Raw genomic sequence first — 22,134 nt, forward strand, 5'->3', positions numbered from 1 at the left:
CCCTCATAGGGGTTTGTAAAGATAGCTGTCATATGAAACTTATAATGGCTTTCAATAATTAAAAATTATTGATTTCTTTCAAACTTAGCCTATTTTTGCCTGAATTTATTATTGGTATATTCATTCACATATATATATACAATTTCATTTTTCTTATTCTTAGCATCTTGATTCTCTTGCTTTAATATATTTGAAAATTAATTTTTTATAAAATAAAAAATAATTTCCAATTAAAGAGATCAAAGTCTCAATATGGGTGTAGATTATCAAGGTTATAAGCCTAAGATAACATTCTCGCCTATCTCATCTAGCCTTGCAAGATTTGAAAGCATTGCACAAGAAGTATTGAACCTTCTCGTCATCAACATGGCATTGAGGTGATAGTAGATGACCATTCCAATTTTTCTTGGAGTTCAAATCTATTGAACTGGGACTTTTTCACCTTCAAGGTGAACTTGAACAATAATTGAGGCATTCTTAGATGTTAACTCAATAAGAAGAGCATCCCACTTTGTCTACTTCATCTAGGGTTTCATATTATCATTGTCCCTATCTTGTTCATGGTTGCATGTTATTAAATGGCTTAAATTTTTGATTTTGATGGTGTATCTTGTCCAAAGGATCTCACTTATTATTGCATAATTCAAATATCTATTTTGGACTAATCATGGCACATCCATTAATTAATTAATTACATTCTTCGATCATATTCAAACCCTCTTGTCCTGTGATCTGGACTCCATCACTCAATTAGATAGGCACTAATCTTGGTGAAATCAATTGTGCATTTTATTCTAAATAAAATCATAAAAAATAATATGTTCTAAGGTTTCTCCCCTTTTCCATAAAACAACTAGCGTAAGGTGAAAGGAAGAGTGGTTTTGGCGACAAGTAACCTTCCTAAGTTCTCCTAGGGTTACAATTGGTTAAGAGACTTTGTAACATGTGAATTGTAGATTTGGGAGGTGACAGCCTAAGAGGGTGGATTGCGACAAAGTTCAGTTGGTTTTAAAATTGAATGATGAACTAGTTTTCAAATAGTAAATTGAGGGATTGTAATTGAGGCAGGCATTTAAAAAAAATTGCCTTGAAGAAAGGAAGCGTTGGATTTTTTTATCATTGGCATAAAGTGTTGCAAATGTAGCCTTGTGGAAGAAAAGTCCAAGAGAAAGAGTAGATTTGCAATTATTAATATTTGTTGGTCAATAAATGCATTTTTGAAATTCGTGTTGAAGTTTTCTCTCCATTAGGGTTTTTTAGTTAAAAGGAAATATCAATTATGTGATGGACTTTTAGTGCGATTATCTTATTCTTGATTTTGTTTTTGTTTAATAAAGAAAAGATATCTAGGTACAATATTCACAAGGTGGCATAATAGTTAATGAAATCCATAGTGTTGATACAATAGACGATTTTGACTTTCCCACGGGAATATGGATTAATATTAGACTACCACTTAAAAAGACACCATAAAAAATCATATTAGACTACCACTAAAAAACAACATAAAAATGATTGTGTATTGGTGTTTTCTCTTTACAAAAGTAACATGCCTAAGTATATAGGTCTTTAGTGAGATAACAATGCATGTCTTACAAGTAGTTAAAACTTTACTGGGCTAGCAATGCATGTCTTACAAGTAGTTAAAACTTTGTGAAGTTATAAGTACTCCAATAACCATATTAATTCTTTTAAATGTTTTCACGGAAAGAGCACATTCCCAACCAAAGTTTGCACTGAATAACTACATAGATTAAAATGTTAAAAGAAACTAGACGCAAGACGTAAAAATAGTTCTCAACTCTACTTCAACATAACAATATAAATATAAATAAGAAAGACGAGTAGAACCTTTTATTTGAAATATAATAACCTGCATTGATGCAAAGTAGAGTAAATCATATTTCAACATTTGCGGATAACGGAAGACTTATTTCATTCTATCCAAAAATACAATAAATAAACTGTTTGAAACTATATAACTTGTAATAATGAATCATATCCAATCAATGGTGTTAAATAAGACATTCAACGTTCTTCAAATCCATAAGAACAAGAAACAACTAGTTAAATTTGACTTTCAGTTCAATATATTGTGCTAATGTTTTCTTCTCAATTTTATGATTCGTGAGAAAACTATATTTCTGGAAGTTTTTAAATTTAACCCCTTTTTCTCAGAGCATCTAGAAGCATGTTGTTAAAATCTTGAGTATCACTCCACATTGGCCAATGTGATGCCTGCACCAAATGAAACTTGATAGTTCAGAACCGTCCTAGAGAAAAAAAAACCAAATTTGCATAAAAGCCCCATTGCATGTGGTAAAATATAGACAAGTCCACCGATACAAACAAATCAAGGCAACTTCAATCGCCGTTAAATTATATAAACTTTACCAGGTCCTTTCATCATCACATTTTAATAAGGGTGACTATATTCTAATAATGGTAAAGTACAACAGAATTTCTAACAAAGAGTAAATATATTCTAATAATGGTAAAGTACAACAGAATTTCTATGATAATATTTTTTTATCTACTTGTTTAGGAACCTTAAAATTGTTTTCGTAAATATTTAATGAAAAACGAATGCAAAACTTTATCAGAATCACAAAGGCAATGCCCCAACCATTCTTATAATGTCATTATTTATTTACATTTAGGCATCCAGATCAATTTAGTTTAATGTGTCTTTCGGTAAAGTGAGTTTCTTTAGTGTGCATTACTATGCATTTGCAGTTATTTAATCTAGTAGACACAATATCTTTTAAATATAAAGTGATCTAACAATTCATCTTCTCGATCCTAATGGCTATATATTGATTTGTGGCTTATCACTTAACCAGTCCATCATCTCTATCTAGAAAGCATGGATGGTCATTTGTTGATGATCCATTATGAGTTCATATGCAAATCGTTTCCTTGTACATCAATATATCGCTTCAAGTGCCGCATTTGTTGGGATTGTGGATTGTTTCCCTCCTTGAGAAATTTAATCACACAATACACTAAGTGACCTTTTTTTAAGGTGTTTGACTTGTGTGGAAATACCTTGTTTGCCGAACATAGTATTAGAGTGCATCACATATAAAGAATCGTTTTCCATTGTTGATAGTGATCCTAAATATCTACCACTGCATGCGTCAAAACAAATCCAATTTCTACTATTTTTTAGTATTTCTGGGTCAAGAGAGCAACTTCATTACATCCAAAGCACTACTTTCAGATGGAAACACTTTTCGTCTCATCCAAAAAGCTTTCTGTTTGTCCAATATACGACCATTCTGATCAAAACCGTAAGTATCGATGCCTCCAACTATTGGAACTATCCGGTCCATTTTGCAGTTAATGCAAACCATTCCTATAGACTATGACCTGTTACGTTTATGAGAAAATACGATAAATAAAAACATCTAAGCATTTGTGCATTGACTGTTATGAAATAATTGAATGCTGAGTTCTGTGATATGTCTTGGTTTAGGTTATGATTTTGATAAACAAATGCATTCTCAAAATTGTGCTAATCATCTAATCAAGCAAATGGAATCCTAAGGGTGGTCTTCTTGAACTTGCGCTTGAGACAAAAGGGAGATCATGCTCCTTCTCCAACCTCCCAAGGAGCCAAGCATTTAATGACTCAAGACACTCAACCAACAAGACCTTAAAATAATCATCCGATTAAAAATTTTGAATTAAGGAGGGAATTTGAACATTGAAACAAGATCCCTTCTGTTCAGGATCCTATAAACAAGTACCCTTCAATGTGTATTTGCGCTTTGAACCTATCAGAGTAACCCCTTCCAGAATATGACCATCTATCTAAGGATAAGATACAAGGCCTTTCCTCCTTGGGGCAGGCCGAACCTCTCAGAGCAGGTCGCCTCTGCCTAAAGGTGAGATTCATTGGTAACTCGAACCTATCAGAGTAACCCCTTCCAGAATATGACCATCTATCTAAGGATAAGATACAAGGCCTTTCCTCCTTGGGGCAGGCCGAACCTCTCAGAGCAGGTCGCCTCTGCCTAAAGGTGAGATTCATTGGTAACTCATACAGTGATAGGTGGATGCCAGCAATGAACACAAGTTACTGGGTAAATTGAAAAGTTATGCCCAATCCTTTCCCATATACTAGACTAACCACTTCCTTACTTCCCCACTGAGCATCAAAGTGTAATTACATATATAACCGGATGACCAGCAGCACGATCCCCAGGGACGTCCTAAGAGGGTGAACGTAGTGTCTTGGTTAGCGAAAGCACCGCTCAGTCCTTCAAAGGATTGAATTGAAGGTTGATTTATGATGTCTTTTTGTATAAATAGCAACCAAGAGTTAGTAGAAAAAGTTATTCTTTTTATTTTAGCACCAAGAACTTTCCTTGTAGCACGTACACTCAAATTGTTCAAATACATCTAAGTGGTTTCCTGAATGAAGAATTTGTGCTTCCAAATTCCAAGTACTTAGTGGTTTTCTTTAAATTTGTTGGACACCTAATCCTCCAAGGGTTGGTGTGGAAGCCGAATAGTCTAAGGAAGTCCAAGAGACCTTGGAATACGAAACCAAAGGTCATATGAATGTACTATAAATGTATATCATTTGTTAATAATAGATACTCTCTCATGCTTATCATTCATCTTCTATTTCTGCCATGTATTTGTTTAACATGGTATCAAAGCGGGCGTACTCCTGCCCTGCTCCAATTTGAGCCACTGGTATTGTGGCCTTTCTCTGCATGTCAGTTTTCTCTGTCAGAACTGCACCTAAGTGCTCTGCCATACCTCACTGTGCGCCTGTCCATAGCGCTCCATTAATTTGTTGTCTATTAGAAATTCGTTGCCTCTCCTTTGCATACTTGTCTCCTAGAAACACTTTCTTCTTTCAACTATCTACCCTGCGAAGTTGCATACAACCACATTTCACCGCCACATTGGTTGCATTCTGAACCTACTCGTTGTTCCACTATTTGAGCTCTATGATAATGTGCAGAGATACGGCCCAGTTATCTCAACTATTCCGCAGCAGCTGTCAAGGTTCACTTTTAACATGGTTAATGCATGAATTCCATTGAGGGCCGGTTCTATCAATAAATTATTGAGGAACTGTTTCTTCTGCGAGGTTCTTTGTTTTCAGAGCAACTCGGTGCCACAAGACACATGGAGGAGTAGAGCGAATGGAGCCGTAGTTGAGTTTGAGCTTTTGGGGGCTTCATTGGTGTGGAGTACTTGTTCCACCTCAAGTGCGCTTTGTGACTAAAATATTTCATCCAAATGTCCATTTCAAGACAGGAGAAATATGTCTTGACATCTTGAAAACTGCTTGGAGCCCAGCATGGACTCTGCAATCTATTTGTCGTGCAATAATTGCTTTAATGGCACATCCAGAACCTGATAGCCCCTTAAATTGTGACTGCGGCAACCTTCTGCGATCTGGTGATGATCGAGGGTATCAGTCAATGGCCAGAATGTATAGACGGTTAGCATCCACGACTAACAGGGTAATCATTGAATTATAATTTGAGAATGGTACCTTGCTATCAACATAACTTGGGTGCAACCATGTAGGAGGATCGATCTGATTACCTCGAAGGAGAGTACACGATATAGGAGGAATCAGAGAGTCAGCATAGCAAAAGGAAGTGGAGAATGTATGTGGGCAAGCCAGACCTGGGCGTGTTTAGCATGTCAGCTCTGCTGCATTGCTAAAGCCTGTCAGCGCCGCATTTTCCATCTCTCACCGTATACCACACTGCCATTACATTGAATCTCGCTCCATTTTCTAGTGGTCGCCTTGAGGACGATAAGGTTTCTAGCAAAGCAGTCTTTCTTCAAAATCTTTGTGATGAGCTGCGTTTTGACCCATAGAAAGCTAGTGAAGTGCATGAAGATATATACAGGAAAAAACTCTAGCAATGTGTTGCTGATGGCAATTTAAGTAAAGAAGATGTAGCTGCATTACTGCGTTTGAGAGTGCTACTCTGCATTCCACAACAGACAGTTGATACTGCACATGCAGATATCTATGGTTGTTTCTTTCAGAAGGTTGAGGATGTGTTTATTTATGAGCAGAATAAGTGTTGTAGCAGTGTGGCAGTGAAGGAGGAAGAGTCATTCTTTTGTGTACCCAATTATCACTTGCGTCCTACAATTCCAGATTTGTGTGTGCCTCTTCGATTGCCTTTTGTATGCATGTAGCCACCTATACATCAGAGACCGAGTTGATTTCTTACACCTGTAGCTGCTTTTTTTGAGAGAAAGATGAGTTGTTCTCATCTCTGTAGCAGGCTAGCAGCCTATCACTACAGATCTGCAATTCCTATTCCTGTAGCAGCTCATTCTTGGAAGGGGACGGACTGATGTGATTCCTATAGCAGCTTGTTTGGAGTGCCAAGTTGGGTTCAAGCAGTCCCAGATCAGCCCATTCAATCTTTGTCCACTGGGATAAATTACCAGGTGTATTCTCTACATTAGTATTGTAAAAGTTTGGCATTGCTCTCTGTGCTGGTTTGAAACATTGAAGGTTGCGAATTGAGTTTTATTTATTTTCGATTATTGTTGATGAATTGAGTTGACCTATTGAAGTTTAAAAATGACTCAAATTGGCAATTTATTAGAGATATTAAGAACTCTAATCATGTCAACTAATGAAAGCACAATCAACATTAGCAAGGAAACTCTTTTTGACATTCAAACTTGCTTGCAACATACATAAGAGAAGATTGATTTTTTGCAGCTTGAATCTCAGCTTCAGCAAGATGAGTTACAACAGCATAAGCATCATGACATCCATCAGCAACCAGCAAGTGGTCAAATCAGTAACATTGAGACAAACTCCCATTAGCAACAAATCAATAATGTTGATCTAGCACCCAATGAAGGAGAGGAATTGCATGCAGAAGCAGAAGTTCAGTTTGCATTTCCCAAGCCCATCATCAGACCTTGGGAAGAGCTTGTCCATAACAAGCACAGAACAGGTCTTGGATATGATAAGGAGGTTTCCTTTCATATTCCAGATTACTCAAAGCCCATTCAGTTTCAGAGTGTTGGATTCCTTCATGACAGTTCACCTTCAACTGTTCTAGATTCTGCTCCTCTTCCACAGCAACAACAACAGATTGTGAAATGCCAACACTGTGACCGAGTTGGCCATATGAAAGATCATTGTTTTGATCTTCATCCATGTAAGCACTGTCATAAAACCAGTGATTCTTCAAACAGATGCTTTAGAAACAAACCTCCTGCAAGAACAAAGATTCATCTTGGATGGATCGCTTCTTGGCAATGGGCATCAACAGCCAAGAAGATATTTCAGTCATATGTCCGAACTTGTTCTAGAGTATTGAACAGTCTTGCAGTTGAGTTTTCTCCATCATCTCACCTTGTATCTGACAGGGGGGGAAATGATGGTCATATACAAGCTTCAAAGTCACATCAAGCGAGCTTGAGCCACAACCTGCCATACCAGATTCAGAGTTGTAGCCAAAGACAAAGATGCCCCTGAGCATGCCTTCAGTTGGTGATGCCTCTTCAAAGAATTGAGGACACTTCCTCTAGCAGAAGACTTCAACTTCTTGCCAGTTTTGGAAGAGTTCCAGGAATTGCATTAAGCATTCCAGAGTTGGTGGTAATCCTTAAACCATCACAGGTTGAGACCTCCCTTTTCAGGTTGAGGTTCTCCTTTTTATGCGGGATGAGACCTCCATTTATTAGTTGAAGGTTTCCCTCTTCAAAACATCAGGAGCACTTCCTCTAGCAAAAGACCTGAGCTTCATGCCAGACTTGGAAGAGTTTTGGGAACTGCACTAAGCATTCTAGTGTTGGTGGTCATCCTTAAACCACCTCCCTTATACCAACATTTTAGAGAGCACATTCAGCCTAGTGCTGCCATGCATTTTTGCACGTTTTGTATTACAGCTCTCTTCTTGGACTCATACATAACCCTTCGGATTAAGGGGGGGAATGTTGGACACCTAATCCTCTAAGGGTTGGTGTGGAAGCTGAATAGTCTAAGGAAGTCCAAGAGACCTTGGAATACGAAACCAAAGGTCATATGAATGTACTATAAATGTATATCATTTGTCAATAATAGATACTCTCTCATGCTTATCATTCATCTTCTGTTTCTGCCATGTATGTGTTTAACAAAATTCCCTATAGAGACCTGGAGATTAGGTCCCACTCAAGGCTATACAAGGAACCATTCTTATTGTAATTTTTCATTTTTGCAATAGTTTCTAGTTATCTTATGACTATTATGTTATATATTATTTTTGCAAGTGGTTAATAGTTTCGTTTAACATTTTTCATGCAAATCAGGTCAGTAAATTCAATTTCTTCATCTCACTTCATTATTAGATTATTTAATTATGTTTTTACAAGAATCTTAATTTTTCACTCCAGCAAGCTCATTTACTTTATGGTATTTCATTTCTAGCTATTTGAATTCCACATATTCACTTTGTGCTTATTGTATTGTAGCCTTATTTTCGTGCTCAGTGTCTCAACCTATCTCATGATTTCTGAGATGATCATTCATTAACATCCTTGACTGATTGGGTAGCCTTATGTATGTTGTATTTCCTCTCTAAACAGTGGAAACCATTTGCATTACCCCCTGCTCTTGATATTCTTGACTTGGAGTGTGAAGAGTGCAGACCATCAACCTTTGAGGGTGAACTTATAAGGATAAGAGGCCAAGATTCAGCATCCTTCATATTGTTAGGTTAATTCCTACATTCCTAGCATTCTCATCATTCACTCCTAGTAGATGGCATCCCTGAATAGAGTCTTACAGTCGACCCAAGTAACTTGATGATGAAGAGCCTTTTGAGCCTATGACACATGCACTTATTCTCTACCACAATCTTTGTTAGACCAACCCTATAGCAACTAGCACGGTGGCTCTAATAACCTCATTTGCTTTTCTTTAGCAAGGGAGTAAAAGCCATGAGCAATACTGATGTTTCCAATGGAATAAAAGCTGAAAATCATTGATGTTTTATGTCCTTTTCCATCAAAAGAAACAACCTTCATTTTTGTTTTTCCAAAGCACACACCTATTGACAATTGTGCTGAAATTAACAGCTGGGAGAAAGTCATCTAGTCAGATTCCATTAATATAAAAACATCTTCTAGACATGAAGGAACCCACCAGTAAGGCTAATGGGTCCTAAGGTACGAGTACAACTCATCAGTGTGAAAAAATGATTTGAAGTTGAACACCCAATGAATATTATCTAATCAGGACCAAATAATGCTCAGCCCTATCAAATGTGAGATGATCGATAATGAGGATAACAATCATCAAGGTACTCTGGCTTCTGAATCAATCCTCAAACGATGTGTCAGAATCGATAAGGAATGATCTACTGAGATAGAGGGAATGATGAAAATCTTTTCCACAGCACAAAGCATAAAATCCTGTAGTACAAGTGTGTGATGTCATATCCCTACCGCTGGATGTGGCACAAGACCAAGGACAATTGAATCAAAAGCCAATGAATAAAGAGACTAAACCATAAAATGACTCAAGACACTTTCTGTGGTCTCTTTAACGCTACCCATGCCTACTGAAATCAAATGAGTGAATTGTAAGGATGATTGCCCTCATCCAAGCTTGACCATAGATGACTTTGCAACAAAAGAGGAAGTGTCATGTGATATCAGATTGGACAATTTTAACTTTGAGCAATATTGTTAGCTGAAAATGGAGACAAAATCAGGGAAAATTAGGGCTAAATTGTACTTGAACTTTTGCAAAACAACCAATTGTGATTATCATTAAAAATAGATGAACATAATAGGAAAAGGCTAAGTTACCGAAAACGGCTAGTAATATCGCCGAAAACGCCGTTCGCTGAATCAGATATGGATTCGGGTACGATCCGGTATGGAAATGGCATTAAAACGTATTTGAGTCGTTTCGGATTTGACAGAAACGGATAATACGTTTTTCCCAACGTTCCAAAACGTTTCATCTGTTTTGGATTCGTTTATGGAAATCTCGTATACAGATCCAATAAAATCGTGATCCGTATCCAGATTTCCGGAAAAGGATCATGCAAATTGATTGCCAGAAACCGATTGTTGGCCGGGAACATATTTTTTTTATGCAGCTAGGTTAAAAAACTGTGGTTTTGAACTTTTAGGTTTTACTTTTAACTCGCTCGACACCCACTTTTAACTCGCCCCTCTCCTCATTTGACCACTGGAGACCATTGTCCGTCGCCTGGAGAGCAACTTAGAACTCAAACCGCTGTTCGTTGCCCAACTTAGCAGCGAGCTTGAGCCTTGGAGACCTCGCTGGTTGGAGTGACGGAGTCGTTGCTACTTAACCTACCAAAGTGAGCCGCCAGAGTGAGCCATCGCTGACTATGGGAGCTGTTGGTGTTCAGTGGAGACTGGAGTGAGGCTTGAGCCAACTGTGGGAGTCATTATTGTTCAAACTTCACTGGAGTGAGCCAACTTTCAACCGTTCGAGCGTCATAGCACAGGTATCAAGTTCTCATCCACTCATTCACTATATCTGGGGAAGTTTGTTAAGAAACTAATTAAGAGATTTGGTATCTATGTTTAGAGTCATAATAAGGGCTTACACTATTATGTATGTGTGTAAGTCATTGCACAACCAAAATTTGTCGTTACTCATTAGAATATAGGTAATGTAAAAAGAACATTATTACATTGAAGACAATCAATATTTCCATTCTTTTAGGATCTAGGTGGGGAAAGGGGAAATGATTACTTTTAAATTATAAAGGAAATCGTGTAAGGAATTTCCTGTTTTGTTTATAGGTATGGACTAGACCACCCTCAGTAGGCTTTAACATCCCAAACCCTTCTATATAAATTGGAGTTTGGGAGGCAATCTCTTTTTATTACTATTTGAGATATGAAATTGAAATAAATGTCTTCATCTTATATAAGATTTTATAATGAAAAAATGGGAATTCACCAGATTGAAAGATTCCTTCCAAAATTTTGAGCTTAATATGACCAAACATCAACACCTTAACATAACACTTTCCAAGGTATTAAGGTGTCAAGCAAATAACAAAATGACCCAATTTATGATAAATAATGGTATATGTTTCACTTTGGTATTGACATGGCCCAAAAAGCAACTCTAGAGAATGAGTCTATGTAGAAATTCTCACTGTAGATCACTTGATAATGCAATATACTAAAGCAAAATACTTGATCTACTTCTACAAACAAACTTGCGGAATCTTAATCGATTTTGAGCAAGATCAAATAGAACACATATAACAGAGAATAAGAAATCAATCACACATGAACACATAAGAATACTGTGGGGAAAGCCTCAGCTAAAAACCCTGCTATATATCTCAAGATTACACAAAGCTTTAGCTCACAAGCTATCCAGCTCTCAGTACAATCCCTCACTGTTGCTCATAGACAGAATAGACAACACATATGCCTTCCTTCAGTCCTCCAAGCCTCCTATTTCCTTGCGCAATTTCTCCTGGGTCCTCCAGCTGCAACCTGTGTGATTCTCACCTCACACACAACACTGACCTCTGAAATAACTGCGCAATCCTGAAGGAGATAATTCCTTCTGCATGGATGAGTTTCCTATATAGGAAAATTCCTCCAACTAATAGTACATTGTCCCTTCCTTTGATCTCAACTGGGTCTTTGTCTGAACTGACATGCATGAGTTATTTATGAGAGAATATTCAGTTATCTGAAGTACACTAGTTACATGCATGCATGCATTAACTAACTGAACTCACAATTAGTTCCACAAACTATTGGAACTAATCTAATTGGACTTAACTCAGTTAACTGAGCTAACTAATTACAACTCAAAGTACAACTCATCCTGATCTCCTTAATTAAGGGATAACTTCCTCAATCAAAGGGATAACTGTTGCATGTCTTCACATAGACTTCATGTTTGATTTTCTCTAACTAATTAACTCAAGATGAATTAATTAATTAATTTACAAACACCTGCTGAGCTCAAATTTAAATTTTAATTCACAATTTTAATTCAGGGACTAATTAAAATTGGAATCTATCTCGAAATGCTATTTTTAGCATTTCTATTTTATCATTCCTTGTTGCTATTTCCAACACTGGTACCTGAAATGATATTTATAGCAATGTTATTTATAGCATTTCTATTTTTAACATTTCTTCTTGTTATTTTCAACACTCCCTCTCAACAAGAAAGGCATTCAAAATGAACCTGATCCTGAACCTTTGGAATGTTCTGCATGCAACACTTCTCCCTAATGTTGTTGCTCCAGCAACTCTAGAAACAAAAAAATATCCAACCTGAATCAGAATGATGCCTTTGTCATCAAAGTCTCTGACTGTTATTGCCTCTGCCGACTGAAAAACTCTGCACCTTTGTGCTCTTCAGTGTCTCACTGCTCTAGCCTCTGTCACTTTGATCTCTGACTGCATCAATCACACTAATTCCTTCTGCTGCATCCGTGCTGCTGCTAGTCCTATCTCCCAGCACTGCATCCGCACTACACCTCCTCTCATCATGTTGCATCGTGCTGCCCACTGCTGCACTGCAACTCAGTTACTGAGAAGTAAGTAACTGATCTCCCAACTGACCTCCCTGTTGGGCTAGAAACATCCTCTGATGCTGAAGCTTCCTCTGCCGCTCCATCCGCATTTGTCTCTACCCACTTAGCCAGTCCTGCTACTCCTCGTCAGGGCTCCCGTAGCAAGGTCTAATCAAAGAGGCTGGGTACCTCAAGGATCCTACCCCTATTTCAGCCTTCTTGGGACTATCACTCCACATCGCCCCACCTCCCACCTAGAGGTATGGATGCATGTGATCCCTCTGCCCACTTGGCTCGAAATTTCCCCCTATTGGAGGTCTCTGCATGAGTGGATGCCTCCACTCGGTCTCCTCTCGGCTTCTCCAGTTGTGGCTGCTCCACAACCTCCTGAAGCTGCTTCACCAATTGTGGCTCCTCCACAATTGTTTGAGACTTCTTCTGGCGCTGCATGTTGAGAGGTAATGTACTCTCCCTCTCAACCACCAAGTCTCCAACAGTTGCCTTGCTCCTCAAGGCTTTGCATGCATCTTAAACCTCAAGAGCATACAGGTTTTTGACTCATGAACCGATTTGCTTCACCTGTCTCGTGGTGATGTGTCTAAGGAAAACCTTTTCCTTACTAAAAACTACATCATAGCCTTTGTCCTCCAGCATCGCGGTCGATACCAAGTTCTTCTTCAGTCTTGGCACATGCTTCACATCTGTCAAGGTAATGCGAGTTCCATGCTCCCTCTGAAAAGCAACCGTGCCCACTCCTGAAACACTATACTTTTCATCATTACCCATCTCTATGAGTATCTTGAGGTCTTTCTCCTCCAAGGTACTGAACAAATCTTATCGCCGGTCATGTGGAATGAGGCTCCACTGTCAAGAAACCAACCACAACCCATCATCGATGAAACCATGCATGCGATGAGGGTAAAATCCAATTCGAACTGAGAGGCCAATGCCTCACCTTCAAATCCTTCCTTGGATCCCTTCTTGGATTTCTTCAATGGACAATTAGTTGCATAATGGCCCACCTCATGACAATTAAAGCATCGCACTTTAGATTTGTCAATCTTCTTCCCACCATGGGAAGAACTCAATTTGGGATGAGAATCCTTCTCCTTCCCTTTCCTTGCCTTACTCGCTAAGGCGCAATTTTCTTCATCCTCCTTGGATGAAGAACCATCTCTGGTGCTTCTCCTGATCTCCTCCTGCATCAGATCCGACCACAGTCGTTCCCAATCTGGCAGTTTCTCTCTTCCATTTACTGAGTCTTGGTAGCTATGCCAGCTCTTAGGAAGACTGAGGAGAGCAAGACTCACCATGTCATCATCGGCTGTCGTGATTCCTACACTTCCAAGCTCATCCCTGCAGGTGGTGAGCTTGTTCAGATATGTAGAGATCGTGTCGCCCTTTTCACACTTGATTTTCCGAAGCTTGTCTTTCAACGCCAGCTTCCTCTGATCGCTGCTGTTCTGATATAGATCCTTCAATGTTTTCCACATTGAAAACGGTGTCTCCTTCCCATGGAGACTCGAGACAATGTGGTCTCGAACTCCCTCCAGAAGAATCCTCCTCGCTCTCGCCACACATTTCTTCCATTCCGCCAATTCTTGGGCATTAGCTGCTGCTAGCTTGGGGACTTCTTGATTAATGAAGTCCTTCAAACCATTTTCCTCTAATACTGCCTCCATGTGATCCTTCCATGCTATATAATTCGAGCTGCCATCCAGGGCATACTCGAGTCTTAAGCCATTGAACACCATTGGTGAACTTTGAGATGTGATAAGAAATCGATTTTGTACCTACAATCAAGAACTTCAAACTTCGAACTTCTCCCTTTTTTGTATACTATTTTTCGCTTTGATCACCTTTGCTCCAATACCATGTAGAAATTCTCACTGTAGATCACCTGATAATGCAATATAATAAAGCAAAATACTTGATCTACTTCTACAAACAAACTTGCGGAAGCTTAATCGATTTTGAGCAAGATCAAATAGAACACATATAACAGAGAATAAGAAATCAATCATACATGAACACAGAAGAATACTCTGGGGAAAGCCTCAGCTAAAAACCCTGCTATTTGTATTATCATACAAGTGGAAATATCTCAGGATTACACAAAGCTTTAGCTCACAAGCTATCCAGCTCTCAGTACAATCCCTCACTGCTGCTCATAGACAGAATAGACAACACATATGCCTTCCTTCAATCCTCCAAGCCTCCTATTTCCTTGCGCAGTTTCTCCTGGGTCCTCCAGCTGCAACTTGTGTGATTCTCACCTCACACACAACACTGACCTCTGAAATAACTGCGCAATCCTGAAGGAGATAATTCCTTCTGCATGGATGAGTTTCCTATATAGGAAAATTCCTCCAACTAATAGTACACTGTCCTTTCCTTTGATCTCAACTAGGTCTCTATCTAAACTGACATGCATGAGTTATTTATGAGAGAATATTCAGTTATCTAAAGTACACTAGTTACATGCATGCATGCATTAACTAATTGAACTCATAATCAGTGCCACAAACTGTTGGAACTAATCTAACTGGACTTAACTCAGTTAACTGAGATAACTAATTACAACTCAAAGTACAACCCATCCTGATCTCCTTAATTAAGGGATAACTTCCTCAATCAAAGGGATAATTGTTGCATGTCTTCACATAGACTTCATGTTTGATTTTCTCTAACTAATTAACTCAAGATGAATTAATTAATTAATTTACAAACAGCTGCTGAGCTCAAATTCGAATTTTAATTCAGAGACTAATTAAAATTGGAATCTATCTCGAAATGCTATTTATAGCAATGCTATTTTGAGCATTTCTATTTTATCATTCCTTGTTGCTATTTCCAACACTGGTACCTGAAATGCTATTTATAGCATTTCTATTTTTAGCATCTTGTTGCTATTTTCAACACACTTTCCAAGGTATTAAGGTGTCAAGCAAATAACAAAATGACCCAATTTATGATAAATAATGGTAATGTTTCACTTTGGTATTGACATGGCCCAAAAAGCAACTCTAGAGAATGAGTCTATGAGACATTGAGACATAGTGAATAAGTCACATAGATTACATGCCCAATCACTAGTTTTGATAATGATTGTTCTTTTTCAAGGCTTGTAGCTTGTTTTGAAATACATATTTGAAAATTTTATTTTGCAGTTTTATTTACATCATCATCGTGGCAACTTCATGTTTAGTGATTCATGAGGCAGAGGAAGTGGAACATGAAATTGGATCTACCCCTAAAATTGATCCAAAGTCACCATTTTGGAAATATGTAACTGTTGTTGGGAAGATCCAAGGAGGGGGGTCATTGGCATGGGTTTGCAGTGAATGTAAAAAGTAGTATAAGGGATCATACACATGGGTTAAAAGGCAATGGGATTCGAACATGCAATGGCCCACCTAAAGAGGATGGGGCAAATGGAAATGGTTTAAGCAAGGAAAAACTTGAAAAATATCAGAAAGAACAAGACGAGGCAGATGCTAAAGCAAATGAGGCATGTTACCCACCATTTTGTGGGTGATATCCCTAGGAGAAAAAATTTCGCCAAGATGGTCCTCAGCTGATAGCCAATAGCCCCTTACAACTACCAACTAGCTCATTATGTCATTTCTCTGCGACCTGAGTCAGCCATGTGGTTCCTCACCGATATGTCATGATCGTATGTTTGAAGGTAGGCCTCCCAAACCTAAAGGTATGCCTTGTCATTTGGTAATTGAGTATTGTAGTTTACTTATCATGGAAACTTTTGGGCATGGATTAATGGGGGGATTTGGCGGAAAGAGTGGGCTAGGTTTGTGATCTTGTCCCCTAGATCTCTTTTGGATCTTAACCATGGATTCTAGTCTCGTGGGATCTCTTTTACTGAACTTTGGGCTTTAGGGATGGTACTACATGGGAAACCCTGATTTTGGTTGTGTGGTCCCACTCCCTCATCCACATATATCACTCCCCTTCTGCTCATTATAACCCCATTCATCATTCCTCCCACCTAGGTCCATGTTGAGCCCCAAACTTGCATCTTCCCTATACACCTTTCTAGCCTTTTTCCATTTACCTGGACCTCCTAAACTATTAAATCATTGCATATTAGTTTAAAAAGAGCATATAAAGTGGCTTCCTAACTATGTTTTGTGTCTGCTGTTTGAATTAGATTTTTGCTCATTCAGCGGCGGAATCTTGTCACTTTCTGCAGCCAGTTCAACTTTCCGCAGCCTTTTTGTTAAAGTCTATGTTACAGGTGTCTTCAGGCAAATCCAGCCACATGGGCAAGTTGCAAATGACGAGGACATGGATCGAGTCCTATTGGCTCAGTCGAATTCACCAACGAAGGTCGTGGTCAAAGGTAGTCAAGCGGTGGTCAACCTAAGAGTCCTACGGTGATAAAACTTTGTTTTTCACCACGTGAAGAATTGCGTGGCTGTTCCTAGACTTCTGGGGACATATCAACACCTGTGGACTGCTCCATGAACCGAATCCAACATCCACCCTCCATAGATTTAATCTTCATGGCTGCCATAATGCTAGATTCCTGGACGTGGTTGTTCATGTGTCTTTTATCAGCGCAGATTTTAGGAAAGTAGTTATGTCATCCTCTGTTATAAATAAAGCGTTCTCATACGCATAGTAGCTAGTTTTTTGGTAATGTAATTTTGACTGTTAACGAGCCCACTGTGCCGTAACTTTATTTCTGTGTTATGACTGCATTTTAATACATGAGAAGACTTTGTTTATAAGCTCAATTCGTGGTTGATTGCTGACTGCCCGAGGTTGTGCAGAGGGCCCCTGTACACACCGAGGTTTTGTTTATCACTGTATAGTTTCATGCTTTATTTCTTTACGTTCCTTATGCCATAAATCATTCACGTGTACATATTGCATTGCTTATGGTATTCACATTTTACTTCTGTCCATAGTTTGTATACTTTATAATGTTGTTAACTGATCAGTGTCTTTATTTCAGGTTACAGTAGGCAGCCCAGGCATTTGCACATAGTTTTATAATGACTAATGACATGGAATTATTCTTGTCCTTCTGCTGATTTATTTTTCTTTAGTTCTTAGTTCCAGCACTGTTTTATTTATTTCAGTTTTGCTCATTTACTTTTCTGCAAGATAGATATTAAATTACTCATGTCATTTTCAGTTACCTCCGAAAGCCATAGCGAGACTAATGGTGAGGGATTGAAGTATGAGTGTGTAGTTTGATATTAGTTTATTTTTCTGCAAGATTAGTTATTGAATTACTCATGTTATTTTCAGTTACCTCCGAAAACCAGAGCGAGACGAATGGTGAGGGATTGAAGTATGAGTGTGTAGTTTAATATTAGTTTTATTTACTGCAAATTAGATATTAGATTGCTCAAGTTGTTTATGATTACCTCCGAAAGCTAGAGTGAGACGAATGGTGAGGGGTCAGAATATGAGTTGATGTAATTTGATTTTAATTTACTTTGCTTGCAATTTTTTGATTTCTTTGAGTTCAATTTCTTTTATATTTATACAGCAGCAAAGATACTGGGTTTCATGATCAATAGTTCACTGTTTGTTTAATTGGAATAGTGGCACATTTTCATTCTCTTTTAGGAATTAATTTTATCATTGCATGTTTTAAAACCTTTTTGAAAATTTTGAAGTTTGGAAATCATTTTAAGGGACACTATTGCCTTGAACACTTATATCCATACTTGTCTTTTAGGATTGCCGTCTTACATTAGGGAATCAACGAAGATAAACCCAAAAACAAATTAAAAATAAAAAAGACAAAAAGTAAGAAATCGGTTATCTTGCATATATAATGCGCCTCACTTCACCAGTTTATGACTCCCGGATTGACAATTAATATAGCAATTTAGGACACTCTAAATTGACCAAACAGTCCACATTCCTCCACTGGGACCACAAAGGGTTAGCGTTCCCCTTCCCTTTGCCCACACCCTGAGTCGGGCCTGGAATGATGCTCAGAGGTTGATGCAACTAAAAAGAAAAGAAAAAGCATAATTGGCCACATTCAACAAGAAAATGTACCACAAAATGAAAAAGATGGTCGGGACAAACACATTTAGCACGTGGGCAAAAGCCAATGCATGAGCTTTACCCCATTCCCATGGCCATCACCCTTGTTCATAGGCCCTACATGAGCCTCCTCTATCATTCAGGAACCCATGATTGTCCCAACCCTTGGTGGGCAATGAACCATCCCACCTCAAAGGGGGTATCCATTATTATACTTTACACATCATGCTCCCATTCCTTGAGCCTCGAGCAACTAACCAAAGAAAAATCATAAAAGGCAAAAGGCATATGAAAAAGGGTGGAAAAATCAAGGTCGGGGAACTCATGTACCATGATTTCTTCCTCCTAAACATTATTTACCCAAGTGTGGGCTTCCCTTTATTAGCTACCCTTGTACCCTGGCATGTGACCCAGGATTGCCCCTTTCATCCCCTACTCTGTTCCATCACTTTATCACATGCCACCACCATTTGAAGGATGTACCAAGGACATACTACCCCCTTTAAAAGTAGAAACCACCTAATAGGGTACTTGGTTAACCCCCCTTGGAGCTTGGAGACATTAGCACATGCCAAAGCCCACTATGGAAGGGCATGCCATTATGAAGTGCCCACCTGTTGTCCATGGTTTGTAAACTCTTTAACTTGATTTCTTTAATGACTTGGTGTACTGGAAGGCAAGGGGACGCATTGGATCTTATGCAAGATTGCAGATGGTCTCCATCTTGGGTTTGGTCTCCCTATACGGGGTCTTAACCCTCCAGACAACTACATTGGCACATGAAGGGTGTGTGTAGAGAGCCATGGGCCTCCACAGCAACATAAAACATTCCATGGATCCCCAGAGTCATTCAGAGATTGCTCGTGGTTCACCTATTGGACGAGGAAGATGCACCTGGTTCACCATGCCCAACCGGCCCCACAATTACATCATGCACTTGGCAGATGACCCAAGACCTGTATGATGATGTGGCATCGCTTATACCATCATCTGAGCCCTTGCAGATGGTCTGCAGACATCTTCGATCTGTTTGGAGACCCATGAGGACACTTGTGTGCCCCCACACCCATTTGGGAGCACCACAGGTTTATTATTTGGAGAACAAGGGGCCAACCCCTTGTCCACTGATTTTTGGAGTCATGTTTCACATTATGGCACCTATGGACTTCATGAGGCCTCCTCTAAGCCCCAAAAACATGTATTATTGATCATTTGACCTCTTGAGAGGCTTACTCTTTTGATTTTGAGCTAGTTTGCTGGGCTTGTCACCAAAATATTGCTATTTTGCACATTATTTATTTTAGGGGCTCAATTAGGCATCATTAGGCAAATCAAATTCATTTGGACATGTATAAATACAAGTGAGATGATTCATTTCATCATCATCACTTGGTTTTGGACTTGTATCTCTTTAGAGAACTTCGCTATTCATCTGGGAGGACGAAATTTTGGAGCATGGAATCAATTTTGATGTTTAGATATTTTTCATGTTTTTGTAAAAATTTTGGATGGTTGGATATATTTTTATACATGTAAGTGCACTTTAATGCTATTATTTCTTTATTTTTGTCACATACATTGTTGCTGGGAATTTCAATATACTAGGGCTTAATTATTGCATCCATTATTGCGAAGTTGTGGAAATTTTGTTTCTAGATAGTGCAGCTTCATGTATGGGCCATATATAATGAATGAATGTTCCAAGGGATATTTCATTGTTGAAATTTATCTTGATAAGACATCTATTTTGCAAAACGAAGTATAAAGTCTTTGTAGTTGTTTTCTTTTGCCCTAATGGTAAGCGAAGCTATTTTTAAGGCTCCTTGACCTAGAAAATCAAATCCAAATTCATAATCATTCTTGACTCCAATCTCCCCAAAGGATTAGGCACTGGTCCACCATAGGTGATCACCTTAAAGCATATTTTTTTCACTTTCTCTCTTTCTTTCTAGCCTAGCGTACATAGGTCACCTAGGGCATCCATTATCTCACAATCTAGCCATCCAAACACTTTGATTTTTGGTCCACAACTGAGTTGGGGTTTGCTCTAGAGGCCCTCCAAATTTGAAGCAAATCTGATAGTGGGATCTCAAAATATTGCAAGCCCTAGCTCGAGGACTGTTTCTTGCCCTAGGTTTCCCTTGGCTAGTGACCTCATTGGGATTATTGCATCAAATTCAAATAAAATTTCTCCTTTAATCCCTTTCTCCCCCTCAATTAGGTCAAGCACACCCTTGGTTGATCAATTCCATCCCTTTGACCTAATTCTGGGTCCACTTGGTCCCGTGTGGTCCCACAACCTTTGAAGATAATTCCACAAAGACCACTTGGAATACAAGTTTCCACAAGGATTTTAGGAGCTAAGAATCTTCTTGACAAGTCATATACTCTAACCCTAGCTCTTAGAACTCCCCTAAGCCCTTCCTAGAGAACCCTTCATCTTGCTTTCCAAGCAAGCCATATATCTGAGCCTCTCTTGTGAATAGGCTTCTAGGATCACCTTTCATCCTATCATTGATCCATTCATCTCTGTAATCCTTATTATACCGAGTCTCCTTCTATCGGTGAAAGTCCATAAAGAGCAAGGAGCTATAGCTGAGGTGAAAGCGGGTTATCGCTCCATTATTGCCCTTGACCTAGTAGTTTCCCTTTTAGGATCCCCCCTAGGACCTCTGCTAGTTTGAGTGGTAACAAGGCAAATCCTACCTCTCAATTAAAACAACCAACAAGTTTGGGAGCATCTTCATCAAAGCTTCCACTTCCCTCTCATGGAATTGTCGGTTCAAAGCGGTCTAATTTGGGACCGCTTGAAAGGAGTTTTAATAATGATACTCGAGAGACGACACATGCAGCTATAGGTCAATGCATTTATGCAAATGGCCTTCCCTTTAACCTTGTGCGATCTCCTTACTGGACAAAGATGATAAAACCAATGAATGAAACCCCGAAAGGGTACAAAAACCCTGGATATGAGAAGATTCGCACTACAATGTTGAGTGCTAGGAAGTTAGATTTGGAGGCTAAATTAATCTCCATTCGTAATTCATGGTGCATTTCAGGGGAGGCCTATGATCAATGTGATTGCTCAGAGCCCAAAGGGGACAATGTTTTTGAAGTCAGTGGATTGTGAGGGAGTAGATAAAAGATTCCCAATTCATTGTTGACATCTTAATTGAAGCAATTGAATTGGTGGGGCCAGAAAATGTTGTCCAGGTAATAACCGACAATGCAACTGTGTGTAGACCAGCAGACCTAATTATTGAAGGCAAATATCAGCACATCTTTTGGACACCTTGTGTTCTACATTGATTGAACCTCATGTTGAGCAAGATGGGGAAGCAAATTGAGTGGATTCGAGTTATTTTGAAGAGGCAAAAGAAAATCAAGCCTTCATCACAAACCACCACGTCCCAAGGCATCTACAGGGAATCTGTGAAGTTAGAGCTCCTTAAGGTACCTAAACTTTAAAGTTTATTTCGTAAATTCTAATTTCTATGACTCTAAATTCAAATATGCAAATTGGATTCTCAAATGTCATGATTCGTGAACCATAATAGTTATTTAATCA

The 22,134-nt window shown here is 38.8% G+C and overlaps 1 protein-coding gene and 1 pseudogene across 3 annotated transcripts in view; one reads left to right on the forward strand and one right to left on the reverse strand.

Moving 5' to 3' along the window:
* Window positions 1–1,955: 1,955 nt before the first annotated feature.
* Window positions 1,956–22,134, reverse strand: part of LOC149163415 (uncharacterized) — a 344,148-nt gene continuing 323,969 nt past the window's right edge. For all 3 annotated transcript variants that reach the window (XM_089430741.1, XM_089430740.1, XM_089430739.1), the window contains one exon: window positions 1,956–2,238. In XM_089430741.1, coding sequence (XP_089286867.1) covers window positions 2,161–2,238 — 78 coding nt within the window. In that variant the 3' untranslated portion in view covers window positions 1,956–2,160. The remainder of the gene's footprint in view (window positions 2,239–22,134) is intronic.
* On the forward strand, window positions 4,974–5,565 carry LOC149163416 (ubiquitin-conjugating enzyme E2 PEX4 pseudogene; annotated as a pseudogene).

This window comes from Pinus tabuliformis, chromosome 5_1 (assembly GCF_031772625.1).
Source record: "Pinus tabuliformis cultivar Carrire ecotype Pingquan chromosome 5_1, CPIR1, whole genome shotgun sequence".
Lineage (NCBI taxonomy): Eukaryota > Viridiplantae > Streptophyta > Pinopsida > Pinales > Pinaceae > Pinus > Pinus tabuliformis.